Below are 21,617 nucleotides of genomic sequence, written 5' to 3'. Positions count from 1 at the left end.
TCGGAAGCAGCACCTGTCAGCTTCTTTAATGGGTTGGACCAGTGTGTGGCGTATTGCAGGGCCAGGCACAAACAATCGGGACAGTGATGCTGAGCGTTATTACGGCCTATTTTCTGCAGAGACTGTAGCAATTGCTTCGACCAGAAAAATTGGGTAATCATTATAAATGTGAAATTGCTTGATTAAAAGTTCTTGTGAATTTCCAGAACAGCAAATGACTTCATCGCCCTTTCACTCCCAGAACGGGTCCTTCATGTGTATCCGCAGATATGCAGTGAGTGAAGGTGACTGACGTGTACAAAGAATGTCGGATGTGAAGAAGAGAGAGGCCTTGAAAGGAGGGCTGCAGCTGTTTATTCTAATTACCCTTCCTCTGAATACACATCACAATAATATCCTAGTCATGTATGCCGCTAATTTACAGATCACTGAGTGAGCACCGTGCAAATCATTCAGGTTTATCACATATAGTCCTGCCCTTGAAACCTAGGACCGGACCTGCCAATTTCAACCCAAGAAAGAAACACACAATTAAATATTAATTCACTCCATGCACTGACAAAAGCAGGAAAATAACGCCCATTTTCTATCAGCTGGTTCCAATATTCAGCTCAACAATATAAGAAACAAAAATGATGGTGGTGCTGAACAAATGGGGAAGTACATCACGTGTGTACTGTATATTTTTTATTTATTTGCGCATGAAAACCATTATGATTTTCATAATTCGAGATATCTGGGTAACATTGCCAAGCCCTTGCATCTGCTTCTCTGTTGCGCTTGGAAGCTAAGAGCGCTCCGAGAAGCCTTGAGCTGGCATGGCTGAGAAATGAAATGTTTTTCTAACAAACTTCTGGGGTCACATCACATTCAGCTGTGCGTGTTCGTGGAGGTTTAGGGGTGTTTGAAATGACTGGAGAACTATGTTGTGGGAGTTGAAATCTTTTCTGCCAATACAAACAAAATACTATGTTGTCAGTTGGCTTATCTTCAAAAATTAAGACTTCAACCTGCCTCCGCTACCTCCCCATTCTTTCAAATATTCACCACTATGTAAAAGTTTTGGAATGTGGTGGCATACGTGTGTGCATAAACCCCCACTCATCTATAGTAGAATTCGCTGACACGTGTGACTCATGAATCAGCACGTGTCCGTTCGAAGGTGAGCGCACAGCGGTGATAGTTTTACTTTTCACACTGGGAAGGTCTGCTCCTCTGTCAGCTACAGGGCTCCACAGGCAGCAGCACTGCATGATGGTGCTTACTTCAGTTAATAGCCACGGATCATTAACACAACTCTAGAATACATTTAAAAGTGATCTCAAGTTATAGTTGCTGTTTGTAGTATGTGCAGATCATAAGTGCTATACAAATACCAGCTTTGGGAGGGTCTTGTTTATTTTTGAGCCAGCTGGGACATCAAAATACTGGTGGTGCTGATAGAAAACCGGCCAGGTGGCAACTCTAACTGGCTCATTTATTGACTTACTGTTTGGGTTTTTGTGTACCTGTCACTTTCTGTTATGCGGAACGCTCCTGTGTTTTTTGAACATCCATTGGATGTCTTGGTAAGCAAGTAACCAACCACCAGACAAAAGAGAAGAAAAATGGAAGTACTCCAGAGGCTTGGCTTACATTCTACTCACCCAAAAAAAAACGTTACATAATGAGGAGCCGCAGACAACTGTCAATAGATAAAGGGGGTCACAGGTCGAAAACGTTAGGGAACTTATCTAACCCCATACCCTGGAATATATAATATCTCAGGAAGCTTGAGCACAGGCTTGCACACTACGACTTGCGCGGCTATCTTCCTTCTTAGGATGAAGATCGGGGCCTGCAGAGCTGCATCTCACTCGCAGCAGCTTCCATTATAACTCTGGTGTGAAGTGCCTCTCCCAGAATTCATCATGAACGCTGTTTAAATAATGAAACACCAGCCTTATCGCACTGTGGCAAAGCCGCAGAACAACGTCCTTAGTTAACCTGGAGGGAAATAATCCTCTACAAGTACAAAAATAAAACAGTGACATCGTGTTCTAATATGTTTTACCCTGGAACTAACAGTGCACTATAACACAACAATGTCTATGCAGGAATAAATGTATGCGTGGTACTTTCCCGTTTTAGTGAAAACATGCACAAACCACCATCTTAAAAAGATGCTTGATAAAAAAGAAAAGCTAAAATGGAAAATAAATGTTAAAAGGGAATGCTAACATGGAGACTAAAAGTAATCTCTACAACAAACATTACCTTGGCCTTATCTCCTCCCCCACTCTCCAGTGCAGTAGTATCAGTTTCCAGCGCTGTTTCTGTTGGTGCGAGCAGCCCTGTGTCATCTGGGCATATTTAAATTGGCTGAAACATGTTGGCACATTAGGGATGCCAGAATTGATAGGCATCAGAATCTTAGTTTTTATCATGGTACAGGTCCCCAAAAAATAAAGTTATTTGGGTAAATCCGTAACCATTTTTATTAGGTCGAGGACTACCGGTCTGCCGAAGGCAGAACCGGAAGTCGGAAGATTTAATGTTTTCTAGAGTGGCTATTTAGCCCACCTCTCTTTTTGCTTCTCCTCCATTGGCTGGCTTCCTAAACGGAGGCCAGCCATTGGAGGAGAGAGCCGTCCCTCCAAATAGGCTCCGTCTTTTTCAGATTCGGGGGCGTGTTTCTTGCTGTTCTTTCCACTTTTTAGCCACGCCCTTTTAGAACAGCAGGAACACGCCCCCGAATCCGAAAAAGTTTCGGAGCTTCCATCCGCCATTTTTTCCCTATCGTCTGGCCGTGAGGATCCATCCGTCCGGCGCCGTGTTCATGCCCCATGCAAGCAAGTGTGGGATGATGCTCACTGCCGGGAGATGGCGAAGGCTGCTTCTGTGCAAGTCCCAGGATCTAGTGCCCGGGGCCGTTGTTTTTTTTTACTTCCAGCAGCGATTGGAAACGGAGATCTATCTGAAACAAGATTCAGAAAGCAAAACTTCCGGTGTTAGAAATTTGAGTGCCAGTGCTACGAAGTTCCGCCCAGCAGCTACACTCCGCCCTTGCCTCGCTGCGCGTCACTTCTTCGCGGGGCTGCGACCCTCCCACACTCCCTCAGCTTCTTCAAACAACAACCATGCAGATTTTGAGGAAAAGCGGAACGTCGCGATTTTCTTACTCTAGCAGTCTTTAAGGGAAACGGTTATTTGGATTAAGAAACGTGATACCACTTTTTTTGATACGTATCTTTCAGTAGAGGGGAGAACCTCGACATGCAGCTACACGCTGGGCTTCTCCTGCTATTTACGTCCACCCCCGAGCATCATCTTCGTCTGAGTCCTGCCTCCATTGATGAAGAAATTCCCAGGCACCGACCGGGTCGGGCTTCAGACTGGTGGGAAAAAGCCCTTTGGGCAAAAAGGGATTCAGATCCCCCCCCCACCCCGTCGTGTAACCAAGGCTCGCCTGCTGCATCTACCGGTTCTCGTTTTTGCTTCAGTATTCTCTGTGAATTCTGGGCACGTCACGTAATTTCTCCGTACTGGAAAAATGAATGCGATCTTGTGTAATGTATGTGGTGGCCATGTAACTCACCGCTGTACACACTGCGGTAGATGTTGCATTATTTAATGTTATGGAAGGTCAATTGGTTAATGAGTTAATTGCAGATGTCATTGTCTCTGTGTATCCAGAGAGAAAACTGAATTCTGGTTACTGAGCTGGACATGTTTAATTTATAGCGCGACGAGGTCCCAGGCTGCAACTGAAAGCCCTGCGAATATGCAAGTCATTTTAATTTGTTTTATTGCACACGTTATAAGATAGGCTGCTGCAAAATGTACAAAGAGATTCAGATCCCCCCCACCCCGTCGTGTAACCAAGGCTCGCCTGCTGCATCTACCGGTTCTCGTTTTTGCTTCAGTATTCTCTGTGAATTCTGGGCACGTCACGTAATTTCTCTGTACTGGAAAAATGAATGCGATCTTGTGTAATGTATGTGGTGGCCATGTAACTCACCGCTGTACACACTGCGGTAGATGTTGCATTATTTAATGTTATGGAAGGTCAGTTGGTTAATGAGTTAATTGCGGATGTCATTGTCTCTGTGTATCCAGAGAGAAAACTGAATTCTGGTTACTGAGCTGGACATGTTTAATTTATAGCGCGACGAGGTCCCAGGCTGCAACTGAAAGCCCTGCGAATATGCAAGTCATTTTAATTTGTTTTATTGCACACGTTATAAGATAGGCTGCTGCAAAATGTACAAAGAGATTAAAAATGAACATTCACTAAAATGTGAGGTAACACAACACCGAAGCCAAAGTTTATATGCTGCATCAAAGGGAGAGTGAAAATAGTGGCATTTCTATTAAGATATGGTGCTGTTTTTATTTCCCCCAGCACTGGCACTCTTTAGGCTACTAGGCGCTAATGCACAACCCCTTGCACCATAGTGCAAAAGTGGCAGCGTTCTCTCATGCATAGGCTTTGTACTGGAAGGATATCCTTCCAGTATAAAAACTATGCTTTAATTGAGGGGTCTCTGACAAGAGCCATTTCTGACTGCTGAAAATAGCCCAAGTCACAAATGACTCTGACAGTTGTTGCAGTAGCGACCACTTTAGAGACAATCACAATAGTGACCACCCCTTCTAAGTTTCCTTTGAGATATATAAACAGTGACCATCCAGCTGTATGTCACTATATTGAGTGATGCCAAAAGACCACATCCAGAATATTGACGAATACAATAACATGAAGGTTCATACATATAGGTAAGTATAGATTTGCAATTCTAAACTCCACATCTGCACTCCTTGAAGCTGTATACATCTTCAAGATAAATAGATGTGGAGTTAAGAATGTAACTAACATTATACTTATTTATACTTACTTTCATGAAATTGCGGTAGTCTACAGTCTGGAACAATATTTTGACTGGGCGATATTTAAAATTCTATTTTGTAGTAGAACACCTCCCACCCAAGTGCCTAAGACCGAGTTATTAACAGCAATTTCAAGGAAAGCTTTTTCCTAATCAAATGCCTTCTCATGATTAATGAAATAACCACTGCAGTGCCCATTAGCACAGAGGAAGAAACTAAAAGCTATACATTTCTACAATTCGGTATTATCATTCAAAGACCAGCTTAAATATATTTTAGATTTTCATTATTTTGTTTTTAAATACCAGCATATCTCAAAATGTGAGATATTGGTTTTCTATCAAATACACACTTTAAAAAAACTTTTGCGTAGAAAATCAGATTTCATGCATGATCATTAAAAGTCAACTTGTCATTTCCCTAGTACAAATGCATCACACAGACAGATTACGTCTCACCTGTCCAGAGTTTACCATCACTCACCTAGGATGCCTTCCATAGTGCCGAAGATGGCTACATCATATCAAGTATGCACTCCATTATGTCAGGACTACAGTTGTGCCACTGCCGCTTACCATAATTCTAACAAACCCCACATGTCAGCATTGGACATTTTTCCAACAATAGCCACAATTTTTGATAGATTTCAACCATTGGGCCAAGCATACCCAAGATATGGCAAGGATAGTTACCATGATTAGTCCAAGAATGCCTGGCATGTGTCAAGATTTACTATTATTATGCCAGTGTCAACATTATGTCAATAATAGGCAACATTTTGCAAGACATTAAAGCCCTTATATTTGGGGCACATGATACATTTGGTGTTCCCTGACAACACGACCATCTTCCAGGAAGAGGAAATGCCTTTCACGAAGGGTCACAACACCAGACAGATATACAACCTATATATAAAACATAAATGTGCATGCACACACACCCTGAAACATTTAAACAAATACGCTTACATACTTGCACCACTCGCATTACCTAAAACAAACAGTGCCGTTACTTGACTCCACTCTCACTCCAGCCATAGCTCTACCTGGCTACAGGATGGCTAACATATGGTTCTCACACATTTCCATTCTGTCTCAGGTAGTCCCGCACACGTTAGCGACTCCAGTTTGGCTATTGCACTTTTTTTCTGGTCCGATTTTCACACACATTGTATGACTGATAGAGTGGGGCTTTTAAAGTGACCATTTTGTATGTGACTGATTGAGAGTGAAGACAGGTAGCCATGTTGCAGGTACTGTCACAGTGTGTGTTTGTAAGCATGTAGCACTGCCATTGGTTTGACTACAGATCACGCCAAGGATACAGAGTTGTGTAGCGTTGCCTTCTTTAATAGGGTTAGATCTTCTAAGTTATGTACTATGCTGCGCTGTACTTTAGGGAGCTACTTCCAGGGTACTGGTGAGCTACTGGTAGCTCTCGAGCTATCCGTTGGAGACCCCTGCTTTAATACTTTTCCCACTATGAATGTGTGCTGTACAGTGCAACACACATGTAAAGATTGAAAAGTTAAGGCAAAGAGGTATGCCATCCAGCGATAATAATATCACCTAATGCCATAAAAGGCATTTGATTCCCTTGAATGGCCTTTTTTCGGGATGATATTACAACAGATGGGCTACACCCCTAAATTTATGTCCGTACACAACCAATGGCAGTTAGAGTAAACTGTTGCCAGTGCTGTCCCTAGATGTGATTTTTAGGGGCACACACTGGGCCATAGATAACAAGCATTTACAATGCAACGGTCTCGGCATTGTTAAAGTTAGAGCTATTGGCAGTGCTCATGACAATGCCGTTTCTTTAAATGTTTTAAAAACAAAAACATAAACAAAAATAAGGTCATGAGCAATGCCAATAGCTCTAACTTTACCAATGCCGAGACCATTGCATTGTAAATGCTTGTCTTAACTGGACCTCTGGAAATGTCCAGAAAAAATGAAAATTAAAGAGGTCCCAAAGGCAGTTGAGCCCGCCGTAGTGATACTGTCCAGTCAAGGTGTGAAAAACGGCAATGATGAAGCATGCCACCATTTGGTATGTCAGATGTTTTTTCATAATAGTTGTAATATTCTTGTAGGATGTGGCACTAAGCAAAACCTGGAATAAATCCTTCGGCTTTCACATTTTTTTGCTGCGATTAGTTGTACTACATGGGAGGATATGTGAAAGCATTATTACCTCTCACATTCTCTTGCTTGTGTTTAAGAAGACTAATGTGATTACCAACTCCAATTCTATAACCAACTACCTCTCTGGTTCCATGGGATTACTTGACAGTGAAATCACAAATGTTGAGGAAAGGGTTTTGGCAATCCAATGGATGAGTCTGGACAAATTTACAAATAATAATCTAGAAGACTTAAATAAGTCACCAGTAAATACATGTACTACATTTTGTAAAAATATTTGTGCTACAAATACTCAATTGGAGATTATAGCATCGTTCCCTCCACCAATGGCTACTTCTTTCCTGTCAAAAAAAAAAGAAAATGGGACAAATTAAGGTAACCTGCACTAGACTAAATCACAACAAAGTAAATGGTTGTGAAAGGACGATTGTGAATCTTGACGAAACTGTTATGAAATCTAATGCAGATATTGGTCTCAAAATGTATGGGAAGAGTTATCCTTGAAAGACTGGAATTATAAACTGAAGAGAATACCTAATTTAGTGAATTGCAATATGGGTTCAGCAGGAGTTACGGTACTGTAGAACAGTGTTTGAATCTAAAACTCATTATAGGTAAATGCAGTAGGGCCCAGGTAGGTCACTTAAACATTTGTTTTATATATCTGAACAGTGCCCTTGACCTTGTTAATCATGGGAAACTATGGCAAATCATGCTCTGAGGGCATAGTTAGGTTTTTAGCCTAAATGTACAGCAATCTCACTGCCAAGGTACAATATGGGCCAAATGGAGAATGTACCCACCCATTTAGGGCAACAAGGAAGTTAAGCCAGGGTTGTGCTCTCGCCCTGTTTCTTTTTTTTCCATTTTTAGAAATTGAGCTGACAGAGAGCTGCATACCCTACACACAGACTCTTCTAGAATAGGTACTTGGTCTGTTTAGGTTTTACTGTACGCAGGACTGCAAATGGGCTTCAACTATTTATTGATTGTTTTACTTCATATATAAAAGACAGAGATATAAATGTTAATTTTAAAAAAGACCTTCTGTGGTAGGGGAGTACTCAAGACCCATCTACATCATATCAAAGGTGACCCCTAGAAAGAGGTTCATCTTTTCCCTTCTGGGGTTAGTTTACTTCCACTGATACTTGGGACAAACTTAAGGGAGTATGCCATGCACAACTGATGAGCTCAATTGAGGGTCTGTTTAGATCTGCAAAAAAAACTTAACAATAAACCAATCCAAGAAATGCTTACTATTTACAGAAGCAAATGCATATTGGTGGGTGTATTTAGGGGTGTCCTTTGGGGTTTCGGCAATACTGATATCTTACAAACTCAATAGAATCACTTTATGCGGCATTTGCTCGCAGCCCCAAAATCAAGAACTACATACATTGTACACACAGAATTGGGAATTACCTTAATTGAGGATAATTTATACTTGAAGCCTATTCGTTCATGGCACGCTATCTGGAGACCTCATTTACTAAAGCCACTCTCGCGGACTGTATGCCCTTGATAGCAGTGTAAAAAATCTCCCAGGGCTGCAACTCATAGTTAGGCCCGAGGATGCTTAACTGATGTTTTACTTACATAACCATTATCAATAACCCATTTTTCGAAAAGAGATTTAAATTGGCTATTTGCAAGCACCAGAAATGATCTGAGAAGTTCGACAGATTCAATGAAACATATGTCAGGTGTTAGTTACCTGTTTCGCAGCTAGGTAGTGAACAAAACTATCGTTTAACCGTTCTAAATGCACACCATAATTTTATTTTGACTCGGCTTCGTACTGTGCCTAACATGGTTGCATTTTCTTAAAGAGATCGGCGGTGTAAAGAAAGGCCGAACTGTCTGCGTCCTGGGACCCAATACAAACAACTGTGCACTTTACTCTTTTTCGTCCATTTCATATGGTCTTAAGGAACCGTTTTTTAAAAACCATTATTTATTAATAGGAACATTGTTGATTTTAGAATGGCCTTTTTATGTAGGTGCCAATTGGAAGCTATGCAAGTATGCTCAGTGGTAGTGTCTTTTGTTTTAGGAGCATTATAAGAAAGAAAGTGGCTCACCAATTTAGAGAGTCTGACTTAAGAATCTGTGTATTAATATTTTTAATAGAGATTGTATATTAAGCTGCTATTTTTTTAATGATGTTAAATATTGATGCACTTTTATTGCTTATTTTGATTGTAAACTGAATAAAGTATTTGAATAAAACAATTAGATATGATCTAATCAATATTTAATAATCACCACCCTGACTTATAGCCAGCTTTTGTCCTAACACTGTTTCTGCTCTAGATCAATTGTTGGAATTCCTACCTGTGAATCTTTAATCCAGCTACAGCCAAGGGAATCCTATAATATCTACGTACGAGCATCTAATGTGGGTGGATCTAGTGAAAGAAGCTTGCCAGTCACTATACATACCACAGGTATGGTATTATGTCCTTCACTTTTCATTGCTGAAATATATACAATGTTAAAGAAGTGTCACCATACTATTACATCACTGGTTCAAGGATTTTACAGACAGGTATTTTGTTACATGGATTCAAACAGACTACCATAGTTGGCAAGAATTGTAATGTTGATTGCCCTCTGTCACAGAGCTTTGGGGTAGAAGATTTGCACTTCATATGTCAAAGCCAACATGCCTTTAAGGGTGGGTTGATATTACACTGTCTTCAAGCCTATATACAGGTTTTCTGTTGCATTGAATCTCACAGATTACTGTAGCAGGCTAGGATTTTGGTTTTGTTACCTCGTCTGACAAAATATGTGGGTAGACAATTTACATAAGAGGATAATCCTTGCCTACCCCCTTAGGAGGGCATGGGAGGAATCGTTATCTGTAAGAATTCTTGGGTTAGTCAATTTGCACAGTGATAATCCTTGCTTTATACTCTTAGGAGGGCCTGGCAGGTGTAGTTGTCTGCCAGGCACCAGTAGTAAAAAGAAAAGCATAAACAAACACTATATGCATACATCTACCTACATCAAGATTCTTTGGGTCAGCTCACTTCAAGTGTCAATTACATTCTGCTGATCCCCATGATGGCATACTATATGGGCAGTGGTTTAGCCCATTTCTGCCAATGGCTCAATTGCCTTGTAAGTGACAACATTTTGCCTAATTAACTGTGCACATTTAGCTGAAAATGTGTGCCTCTGTGTCTGCTCTATGGGCCAGGTCTTTAGTTTTCCTGTTGTGGGTGACATAAGAAACGAGCGGGCACTTCTATTCAACCCTGTAACTAGCCTAACTACCATTGCGGCCTGAGGGTGCAGCATCTGGAGGAACCTGAAGATGGGGCACAGAAAAAGCAGGCCTCATCTAAATGGACGTAACTGTGTGAGGGTGTAAACGACAACCAAATGGGGAAAACGGACAAAGCCCAAGCAAAGCTACCATTTGAATCAAGAAAAAGCATGAGAAACCCCACAGAGACTAAACCAGAGCAGGACGTGGATGCCTCTGGCCAGCCCACTAGTGCACTGGAAACCACTCTCCTGACAATGCAGCAGTCTGCAGTCGATTGATGGTATAATTGACGAGCTTAATCTACATATGGATCACCTCGGAAAAACCTTGAATATGGAGAAAGTACTTGAGATCATCAGGGCCAAAAGATCTAGAAGCCCGATCTCAATAAAACAACGTAGGCAATGCTGGCATTCCGGAATCAACATGGAACTGTTTGTGGAAAGTCTGCTCACAGAGACATTTGGAACGGATGCCATGTCGCATTTCCTAGTGGTTAAAAGGGCGCACAGATCCCTGGCTCCATGCCCTCCAGTGGGAGTCCAGCCACGCCCGATCATAGCCAGATTACTCAATTACAGGGATCGAGACACAGTCTTGAGGTTAGTGCGGGAAAAAGGAGAAATACAGTATCGGGGGGAGTTCAGTGTCATTTTTACCGGACTTCACAGCTACTGTGCAGGCAGCATGGAAAGAATACATTCTGGTCAAGAAGAAGCTACACAATGTGAAATTTCAGTGTGCCATGCTATACCCAGCGAGACACTGAATTGAACACCAGGGAAAATCAAAAGTCTTTCAGACCCCTCAAGCAGCGATGGAATATGTTAAGAAGCTGTCTCCACATAAATATGGTCACTATGGATCGGAGGTGATCGGATCTGGAGATTAATGAGATAATTCCATGACATCCTCACTCAGGTCCATCTCCTCTGTGTCCAAGGTATGGCAGGATGTGGGACGACGAAGTGTGGATCTCCGGCTATGAACTAGAGATGCTGGATCCTGGTGAGAGGACTGGTAGACCAATACCTTCCTTGATACAAATGAGACTCACACTGGGGTATTGTAATAACAAGAAGTGCTATATATATGGATGTATACTGGTGTAAGGGGCAATAACGAGAAGGGCTTCTTCCATCCTGTGGGAGACACACAGTGCTGCAGATCGGAAACATTAGCATCCCTCAGCCACCCCTGTTCACCGGGAGGACTGGGCACCTAGCGGCCCCCATGCGGGTGTACCTCACAAGGACGTGTGAAACATATTCAGTGTAAACGTCAATGCGGCACATATCAGTTCTACCACTGTTTGTTTTTGTTGTTTCCCATTGCGGGTTCTTTTGCATGATTGGGAGGTTGGGATGCTGAAGTGGGTGGGGGGAGGGAAGTTGACAGGTTTGTTTGTTACTTTCAGCTCTACACCTATCGATAAGATGCACAGGATCGCAGGCAGGACAAGGACAGTACTCATATTGACACACAGGTACAGTAGGAATGAATAGGATACCACGGGTAGGCACGAACACCATGATAACATGGAATGTGCGTGGCCTGAATAACCCATGCAAGATGTGCCAGGTGCTGGCCTATTTGGACAGACACTGTGCAGAATGTGCTCTTACAGGAGACATACTTAACAAAGCACACAGAAAGTGCTGTGGGGGCAAGATGGGCCAGGATTAGGCTGGCCTCATCCTACTCATCATATTCAAGGGGAATGATGATATTGATCAAAAGAGGTGTTCCTTTTATGGTCACAAACAAACACGTAGACGATCAGGGTAGACGTATCATTCATTAGGGATCTCTGGGGGTTCCCTTGTCACCTTGGTGAACCTATATGGCCCCAACACAGACGACCCCTTCTTCTACAAAAGTATCTGGAATACACAACGCAACCTTCCTTGATCAGAAATACTCTGGGGAGGAGGCCTGAATACCACACTAGACATGTCCTGTGACTGTTCATCACCACCCGCCAGGTTGGTCAGAGTGTCGCCAAAAATGCTGCGAGAAGGATTGGAGTATTTCAACATGGGAGATGTGCGGAGGGTAGGCAACCCGGAAGGAAGAGAAAAGCACGTCCATTTCATCAGTGTATGCAATGTGGTCCCATCTTGATTACTGCCTTGTGACCAGGGCAGTCAGTGCCTGGGTGACGGACATACAACATCTCCCGAGAACGCTGTCGGATCACAAGCCAGAAAAACTGATGATTGAGGTCCCTACAAACACTCCTCGCCGCCCCCATCCAAATGGAGGTTCAAAGCTACCGCCTTACTGGACCCAGTATATAGGGAGACAATTTGGAAAGCAACCATCAAGTATTTCGCTATAAATCTGAATTCAGAGTCTGCTGCAGAAATTCTATGGTAGGTCTTTAAGGCTACGATCAGGGGGGTCTGTATAGATACTAATGCAGGGACTTTAAAAAACATCAGAACGCAAATTAAAAAAGAAATGTATATTTGTCGGTTAGAGGAGGAGTACGAGCGTGAACCAAGAAACAATACCCTGGTTCCCATTCGGGACCTCATCTCCAATTATCAAGATCTGGCAGAGCGGAAACTGAAGTATTTCTCAAGCAGACATGTGGCACAGACCTACAGAGAGGGAGGTAAGCCTGGACGTGTGCTGGTTGCCAAACTGAAACCCCGAGGAGGCCCGCCGCAGGTGATAAAAAGAACGGATGATAACGGGGAGGATCATTACGATACGCCAAGTATTTTGAAGGAATTTGCAGACTTCTATGAGACTCTGAATGACTTGCGTGTAACTTCTATTCCCGAAGAAATCAAAATCAAAAAAAAATTAGATGACATTGCCTTGGCATGGCTGTCAGCAGGGCAAAGCGAATACCTAGCACGGCCAATAGAGCGGGAAGAAGGTGCGTGAGGCCATACAGACATTACCTAACAGCAAAGCCCCTGGCCCAGATGGGCCCACATGCCAGTTCTATAAAGAATTTGGCGACTTGATTGCACCTTATCTCCATGCAATGTAGGAGGATGCATATAACAGGCAAATTCTCCTCCCGACATTACGTGAAGCCCTAGTAGCCACACTCTGGAAGCAAGATAGGCTTCTGGAGCACTGAGAGTCATACAGGCTCCTCTCCTTAATAAATGTTGATGTAAAAATCGTAGCAAAAATCCTCGCTAACAGGCTCCAACCACTTTTGTCTAATTTGGTACTACCAGACCAGTACGGATTTGTCCCAAAGTGATCCACTGCGCATCACCTATGTATGATATTTGCACTCCAACACGACTAAACCCAAAGCTGGAGGCTGCAGCAAAATTACTCAATGCAGCCAAGACCTTCGACTCGATAGAGTGGGAATACATTTTTACAATCTTCGAACGCATGAATATGGTAGTTTCAATAATAAGGTGGGTCAAATTATTATACACGGGGCCTGCGACAAGGGTTCGGCTGGTTGGGCACATGTCGCTGGTACTACACATACATCGAGGCACCTGACAGGGCTGTCCTCTTTCACTGCTCCTTTTCACCATTGCAGTAGAACCGCTGGTATGCATAGTACATCAAAGTCATGCAGAGGCAGCACTTCAATGTGATCAGCACCCAATAGGCCTGTCTTTGTATGCAGATGATATGGTCCTCTATATCAGACAACCATCAGTGCATATGCCACCGCTGCTCAGAGAGTACATTTGGTTCGAAGGATACTCTGGACTTAGTGTGAATTGGAATAAATCATTTGTCATTCTGCTGACTCCGTGCACAAAACCCCTTCACTTGGAATTCCCAGAGAGGTTGGTCAGGGAAAACTTTGGTCTAGGCCTAGTCAAACTAGAACAGGTGGATGGATGGATCAGGATGCCACTATCTATGGCGGACGGAGTGGCTATAATGAAGATGGTGGTATTGATAGAGATCAGGGTGTATATAATATCCCTACTTCCACGGATAGAGTAATCTCACAGTTACACGCACATACATTCTTCATACACTAGGGCCCATTTCACTAACATACGCTCAAATACTCTACCAGCAATAACCTGTGGAAAGAAAAATTCCTAAACACCCTGCATCTATATCGGGGTCGATAAGATCTAGTTATTGAGACTGTCCTTAAACATAATCTAAACAATCTATACAATAATAATCAAAATAGGATACTCAATAATTGACAAGAAATAATAACCAACACCATATTCAAAATTATATTGCTTTATCTAAAATTAGTCAAAGAAATCAATCAGAATAAATCATTTTTCTCATAGTTACCTATTCTAGCTAAATGTCAGAACGGGTCAGGACAAGTCTCTCGGTAAAGTCTCTCAAGACGAAGTCCTCTCAGCAACAATCTTCACCAACGCAGATTCGGAACGCGGCAAAGGCAAATGGCAAGTGGCAAAAACCCTCTCTAGGCTAACAATTCTTATAGTAAATCAAACAAAGAAAAATATAATTTGTATTGACTTCTTCCGTCAAACCTCTGAGCAAAGCGAGAAGGAAAGGATGTAGCATCGCTACATTTGAAAATCTCCGCTCAGGAAAAATCACAAAATAAACATAACGGAACAGGAACCAAAAAATACATTTGTATCTTGTAGTTTCCACGTCTCCTCGGCAATGAGATCATAATTCAGAGTCTTTCTTTAAAGCTCCTTTGTTTCCCAAAGCTGCCAAGGACGCTTCATTTCATTTGGAGATCGCCCAAAACTGCTGCTGTCCTCACGGAAAGTTTTAACCAGGCAAAGCAAGGACTGTGGTCAGCTGACTTCAGGACCATATTCAGCAAGGCTCTCTCTCATCACAGTTTTCTACTCGAGGCCAGGCTTTACATATCGGCCATCTTTATTTAGGCCACAATAGGCCACAATAGACCATCTTAATTAAAAGAAACAAAAACAACGTTACCACAGCATAGTGATTGAACAGTGTTAACCCCACTAATACCCTTATGTGTATGCAATTATCTAGCTCTTGCAACATAGGAAAGCATTAATTCGAAAAGCGTTTTGTGCTTAAAATAAAACAACACACAGCAATCTTTAAACATGTAAACACGCACATTATTATTAAACAGCACACTTATGCGTTCCCACGTATAATTCTCTCTTGTTAAAACAAACGAGTTGATTAGTATAAACACTTACACAAGACAAATAATTAATAATTAATAATTAATAAATTAATATAACAAATAGACATGCCAGAGCTTCAAAACCCAGTTAATTTTCAAACTGAAAACTCTGCTCTAGCAATCCCCCCTTTGGTGATTTTATCACCAAATAAACCCCAAAAAAAAAAAATTAGTGAAAATTTAGTCCCATTTTAGGAGAAATCGGAAATGTCTTTTCCTCCTTACACAACGCTACACACCAGTCACTCTTTCATCATCCCTCTTTGTTTCTAAATAAACACTCTCCCTCAATTCTTCTAATTCAATTTCTTGTGGTTCTCTTCTCAACCTTTTGTTTTTCTTTTCTTTATTCAATTTCTTCTTCCCTCCCCTGTTTTTACAACACACACACACACTAATCTCAGTATCAATAAAGCAATAATTATACAAGTTAAAGGAAACAATATTCTACCTATAATAGTACTACCTATTTTTGCAATAAAATTTTAACAGCTATCACCTTATTAGCTATTTTAGTCCATAAACTCTCAGCTTCAAGTGGTACTAATTCTTCATGCAAATCAGTAATATTTTTGATATAGACCTTCAGGTCTTTGCTTTCGTCTGGAATGTAAGTGCAACAATGTTGAACTTTCAGCATTCCACAAACTCCACCCTCCGTGGCCAATAAAATATCAAGGGCAAGTCGATTTTGCATTGACATGGCACGTACGGCACTTAATTCCGTATTCACTAAAAGAAACCCTCCAGCGGTATTTGTCGATAAGCGATCCACCACTTTTGACAGTTTCCGAATTCCATAGGCATTTAAAGAAATTCCCACTGCTGGAATTAAAACCCCAAAAATATCACCCACTATTTCAGACCAAGTTTCTCTCTTGAAACGCATTAGTAAATTAATATGTTCTACATCTCTTATTTTTTTCTATATGGAAAATCTTTGGAAAGACCAGGCCCACATAACACGTGCCATACCAATGGTCAGGCAACTTGTAATAAGCCTTGTTCCCACAAACATAATACACTCCTTGAAAAACTGTATCTTCTCCACCTCTGAAACCCCAACCTGTTGCAATGAAGTATGTATCATGGCACTCACTAGTCCCAACAAAATATGTATCATATTGGGATTTCCTCCTTGTAATGCATAGCTTACCCTTCTGTGGTACATCTAGAGCTAAAGTTGGACTAACCCCATTTCTCAATTCTTTTCCCATTTCAATGTCCCAAATTGTCTCACTCACTTTATATTTCCCTGCTTTCTCATGCATGTTCAATCTCCTTTCCTCTACCATATCCAGGAAAGCTTTCTCCTCTTCTCTCAAACTGCAAGTTAAATTATTCTTAAAAATGTAATCTAATGTTAATCCTTTCTCTTCAATAAAAATTTCACCAAAAGTGTTAGCTTCTTTAGCTGGATTCAGCTCTTTGTTCATTGGCAAATGCCCAAAAATACTATCTCTGTTAGACATCTTATAATCTATTTTCCCTAACAAATAGAAAACACTACTTAGTATACTACATGAAATACCATATGTAGCTGGCAAATGATGATAAGTAACACCCTCTGAAACGGATGCAGGTAATTGCATACAAACGTAGCAATCCCTAACTTCCATTGTTTTCACATATTCATACAACAACTTCGAAAAAACATTACTAGAAAAATTATTAATTGACCTATCTTTGTGTATGTAAGTATTACTGATTCTAGTCGGAACTACTTTTTGCGAATTCTTCTCTATATCTGTCATATTTTCTGTATGCATCTCAAATGTAACTTTAAAAGTAACTAATAAAACTAAAACTCCCCACAGTAGCATTAATAATCCAGTACAGCAGCAGCACATTCTACACCATCTTTTAAAGAAGGCACATCTACTTTGATTATCCTCTATGTTAGTCATTTTACTACTTTGACCTTGTCTTTTGACTTAGCCTCTACCACTCCACTACTATTATTTCTTTGGATTACTTCAGACAACTGAATTTCAGACATTTTTCACTTTTCCTCCAAGTGATTTTTCAGTTCACTCAATTTGGATATTCATCAGTTTTCACTCCTTCTTCTTCAGTAACATCAAATTGTATCAGATCATCAACAACATCTTGTGCATCTGACTCATCTCCAATGTCAGTCAAGATAACTTTTAAGATTCCTTCTTTTTCCTCAACCACTTTTCTCAAGATCCCCTCCGGATTATCTCGAGTCACTGTTTTTTCTTCTCCTTCTTCAGACAGTGCCACATAAGACCATTCCGGTGATCTGTACTTTTGGTTGGGTCTTCTTATTCTTTTTATTTCCTCAGGTTCTCTTGATTCTTCTTGCTCCTTTCTTTTTACTTCATTTTGACTCGATACTTCATTCACTTGTTCAGCTTTTGATGTATTTGTTCTTATTACTCTGTATCTCAATCTCTTTACTCTGTTGTTAGGCCAACGATCTCCTTTTATCACCTTTTTCGGCCTAATTTCTTTATTATTTCTTTCTCCAATCCAAGTTCTCTTTCTCAGAACTCGACCCTCTGTTTGTTCATTCTCACTCTCATCCAATTCTGTTTCAAGTGCCTTCTGTTTTCGTTTTCTAGCAGTTTTCTTTTCTTCCACAGTTTCTTTCACCACTATTTGAGACTTCCCTACTCCTGTCCCTCCTCGGGTTTCCAACACGCAATCTTCTTGCTGTCTACTTGTCCCTTCACCTAGCTTGTCAAGAATGTTCCCTACACCTCCTCGGGGGTCTTCCGCAATCTGTCCCTCTCTATCTTTTTCTGACCCTGTTTCTTCAGGTATAATCTCAAGTGGTTCTTCAGTCTCATCCTCTTCTGATTCAGGAGTAATCTCTGTGGAATTGCTCTTTTCTTTTCTTTTTTCTTCACTGCTTTTTGAAATTTCAGGCTCTCTTACAGAATCTGATCTCCTTTCTGAGACTCCCAATGGTTCTCTTGGAGCTTTTTCTGCTTCTTTTCTTACTGGTTCTGGGTCTTCATCATCACTGGAATCCGATTCTTCAAAGTACTCTTTACCAGTTCCCTCTTTTGGGTTTGGAACTCTCAGAGTATGACTCGCATGCACCCAGTTTTTCACACCAGCACATTTCACTGCAGTTGTCGTAGTTAGAATGACTTGTCTCGGCCTTCCCCACCTTGGAACTAAGCAATTTCTTCTTCTGTGCACCTTAATCCTCACCCAGTCTCCTGGACTCAGATCATGAGCTTGCTTCTTCTCAAGTGTGGTAGCTTCTTCTCCAACCTGGTGAAACACAGAATGAACTGCGTCAGCCAGGCCTTTACAGTAATCCAAAATCATGTCATCAGTTATTGTCATCAACTTATTGACAGGTACAAATGCATGGCGCATTGCACGTCCCATGATTATTTCGTGCGGACTTAAACCAGTAGTTCTATCTGGAGTAGATCTAATAGTCATTAGCACTAGAGGCAAGACGTCCGGCCATTTCATGCCAGTGGCTAAGCACATTTTACCAATCCTGTTTTTGATTGTGCCATTTATCTGCTCAACCACACCAGAAGCCTCTGGTCTGTATGCACAATGTAGCTTCTGCTGTATGCTTAATGCTTCACAAATCAAACTCATGAGTTCATTATAGAAGTGTCCACCTCTATCAGACTCAATCGTTACTGGAAACCCATACCTAGGAATCAACTCCCTTAACAGTAATTTTGCCACTGTTATTCCATCATTTCTCCTAGTCGGATAAGCTTCAACCCATCTTGAAAACAAACAGACTACCACTAGAACATACCTCAGTCTATTCACTTGGGGCATTTCAATGAAATCAATCTGCATTTTTGTAAAAGGACCTCCTTCTCTGCCTATTGTCCCCAGACTCACCTCTGTCTTTTTCCCAGTGTTAAATTGCTGACAAATCAAACACCTTTGACAGATGCTTTCTGCAATTGTCCTGAACTTTGCATTGTACCAGGTCTGCTTAAACGACCTAATCATCGCATCCCTCCCCAAATGTCCCTGGCCATGATACATCCTTGCCATTGACGACAAAATGGAGTTTGGCATTACTGGTCTGCCATCCCTATAGACCCAAACATGGTCTGTTTCTCTTGGGGCACATCCTGCCTTAATCCAATCTTTTTTCTCTTCCTCTCCTGCCTCATCCTGCAACTGCTTCACTTCATCCCATGTCTCTAAGGCATTAGTAAACATCACAGAGCAAAAAGACATTTCCCCCTCTCGTTCCCTATTAATAGACTGATTGGATTTCGCACAGTATTGAGCAATGTCATTCGCATAACGGTTTCCAACCGTTATAAAATCCTCCCCTTGTCCATGGGCAGCACACTTTACAACTGCTAACTCCTTAGGCAGCTGTATCGCCTCAAGTAATTTCCCAATCACTTCAGAATTCTTTATTGGAGTTCCACTCGATGTCAAGAAACCTCTTTGTAGCCAAAGCTGGCCAAAATCATGCACCACTCCAAATCCATACTGACTATCAGTCATCACAGTCGTCCTCAAATCTTTCCCAATTTCACAAGCTTTTGTCAATGCCACCAATTCAGCAACTTGTGCAGATTTCACTCCTTTCAATGGTGATGCTTCCATAACCTCTGAAACTTTGCACACCGCATATGCTGCACATAGCACACCATCATCATTTCTCAGGCATGAACCATCCACAAACAACACATGATCACTCTCATGTAAGGGAAGATCCCTTATGTCTGGTCTCGGTTTTGTACAGTAATCAAGCACATCCAAACAATCATGATCATCTTCTGTTTTCACACCCACATTTTCAATATCCGGCAAAAGTGTCGCTGGATTCACATTTACACATCTCTCAAGAGTCACATTCGATGCTCCTAAAATCACTTTCTCATATTTAGTCAACCGACTATGTGACATGTACTGAGTTCTGCTTCTTGTCAAAAGAATTGCCACATTGTGAGGTACAAATACCCTTACAGGATATCCCATTATGATTCCCTCACTCTGTTCCAGACTCCTGCATGTTGCAGCCACAGATTTCAGACAACCTGGTAAACCCACAGCTACAGGGTCAAGTGTCGATGAGAAGTACGCAATAGGCCTTCTCAGTAATCCATGCTTCTGAATTAACACTGAAAGTGCACATCCATTTCTCTCACTGCAGTACAATTCAAACTCCTTTTCGTAGTCAGGCATACCCAAAGCTGGAGCCTCACACATTCTATTTTTAAGCTCTTCAAATGCCGCCATTTGTTCTCCATCTAGTTCCAATGGGTCTGTCATCTCACTTTTTGTCAGTTTAATCAGTGGCTTTGCTATCAGCGAAAAATTAATTATCCACTGACGACAATAACCCACCATCCCCAGAAACATTCTCACTTCTCTCTGGGTCTTTGGGGCTTTCATTTCCCTGATGATTCTGATTCTGTCATCAGTCACTTTTCTCAGACCTTTTTCAATATTGTGTCCAAGATAATGCACCTCTTTCTTGCAAAATTGCAATTTGGCTGGAGATACCTTTAACCCTCCATCTGCCAGATGATTCAGTAAAGCTATGGTATCTACTTCACAAGCCTCACGTGTCTTTGATGCCACAAGTAGGTCATCAATATATTGTACTAGTACTGAATTTTCAGGCATGATCAAACTCTCCAACGATTTTTTCAACAACTGATTGAATATCGAAGGACTCTCTGTATACCCCTGTGGGATTCGACACCATGCTAAAATACGCTGGCCAAACCTAAATGCAAAAATCGGCTGGCTATCATGATGCAATGGAATTGAAAAGAAAGCATGACACAAATCAATCACTGTATACCACTCAGCATCATGTGGAATCTGATACAGGATCACTGATGGATTTGGCACAATAGGACAACATGCCACCACAATCTGATTAACTTTTCTCAGATCCTGTACGATCCTAAATTTCCCATTAGGCTTCTTTAGCCCCATTATCGGTGAATTACACGGACTACTCAGTAGTTCTCTCAGGACTCCCTGCTGAATCATTTTCTCAATTATAGGAGTTATTCCTTCAATTATTTCTGGTGTCATTTTGTACTGAGGAATGTTAGGATATGTAATTCCCTCTTTCACTGCAATTTTCACTGGATCTACATTATTCATCAATCCCACATCCTCTCCAGTAAAATCCCAAACTGTCCTTTTCACTGTGTCCCTCAGCTCTCGAGGCAAATCCTCTGGATCAAACACAGCAAATGCACCA

The 21,617-nt window shown here is 41.4% G+C and overlaps 1 protein-coding gene across 2 annotated transcripts in view; it reads left to right on the top strand.

Annotated features, from left to right (window-relative positions):
- The window catches only part of FSD2 (fibronectin type III and SPRY domain containing 2), a 674,971-nt gene that overhangs the window by 513,606 nt on the left and 139,748 nt on the right, over positions 1 to 21,617 (top strand). For both annotated transcript variants that reach the window (XR_014978815.1, XM_085644270.1), the window contains exon 10: positions 9,336 to 9,469. Coding sequence is in view for 1 of the 2 variants with exons in the window: in XM_085644270.1 (XP_085500396.1) it covers positions 9,336 to 9,469 (134 nt within the window). In the remaining variant the exon portion in view is untranslated. The remainder of the gene's footprint in view (positions 1 to 9,335; positions 9,470 to 21,617) is intronic.

Source organism: Triturus cristatus, chromosome 3_1 (genome assembly GCF_964204655.1).
Source record: "Triturus cristatus chromosome 3_1, aTriCri1.1, whole genome shotgun sequence".
In the NCBI taxonomy this organism is placed as follows: Eukaryota; Metazoa; Chordata; class Amphibia; order Caudata; family Salamandridae; genus Triturus; species Triturus cristatus.
The sequence above is the reverse complement of the archived record's forward strand: the minus strand, read 5'-3'. Positions and strand labels throughout refer to the sequence as shown.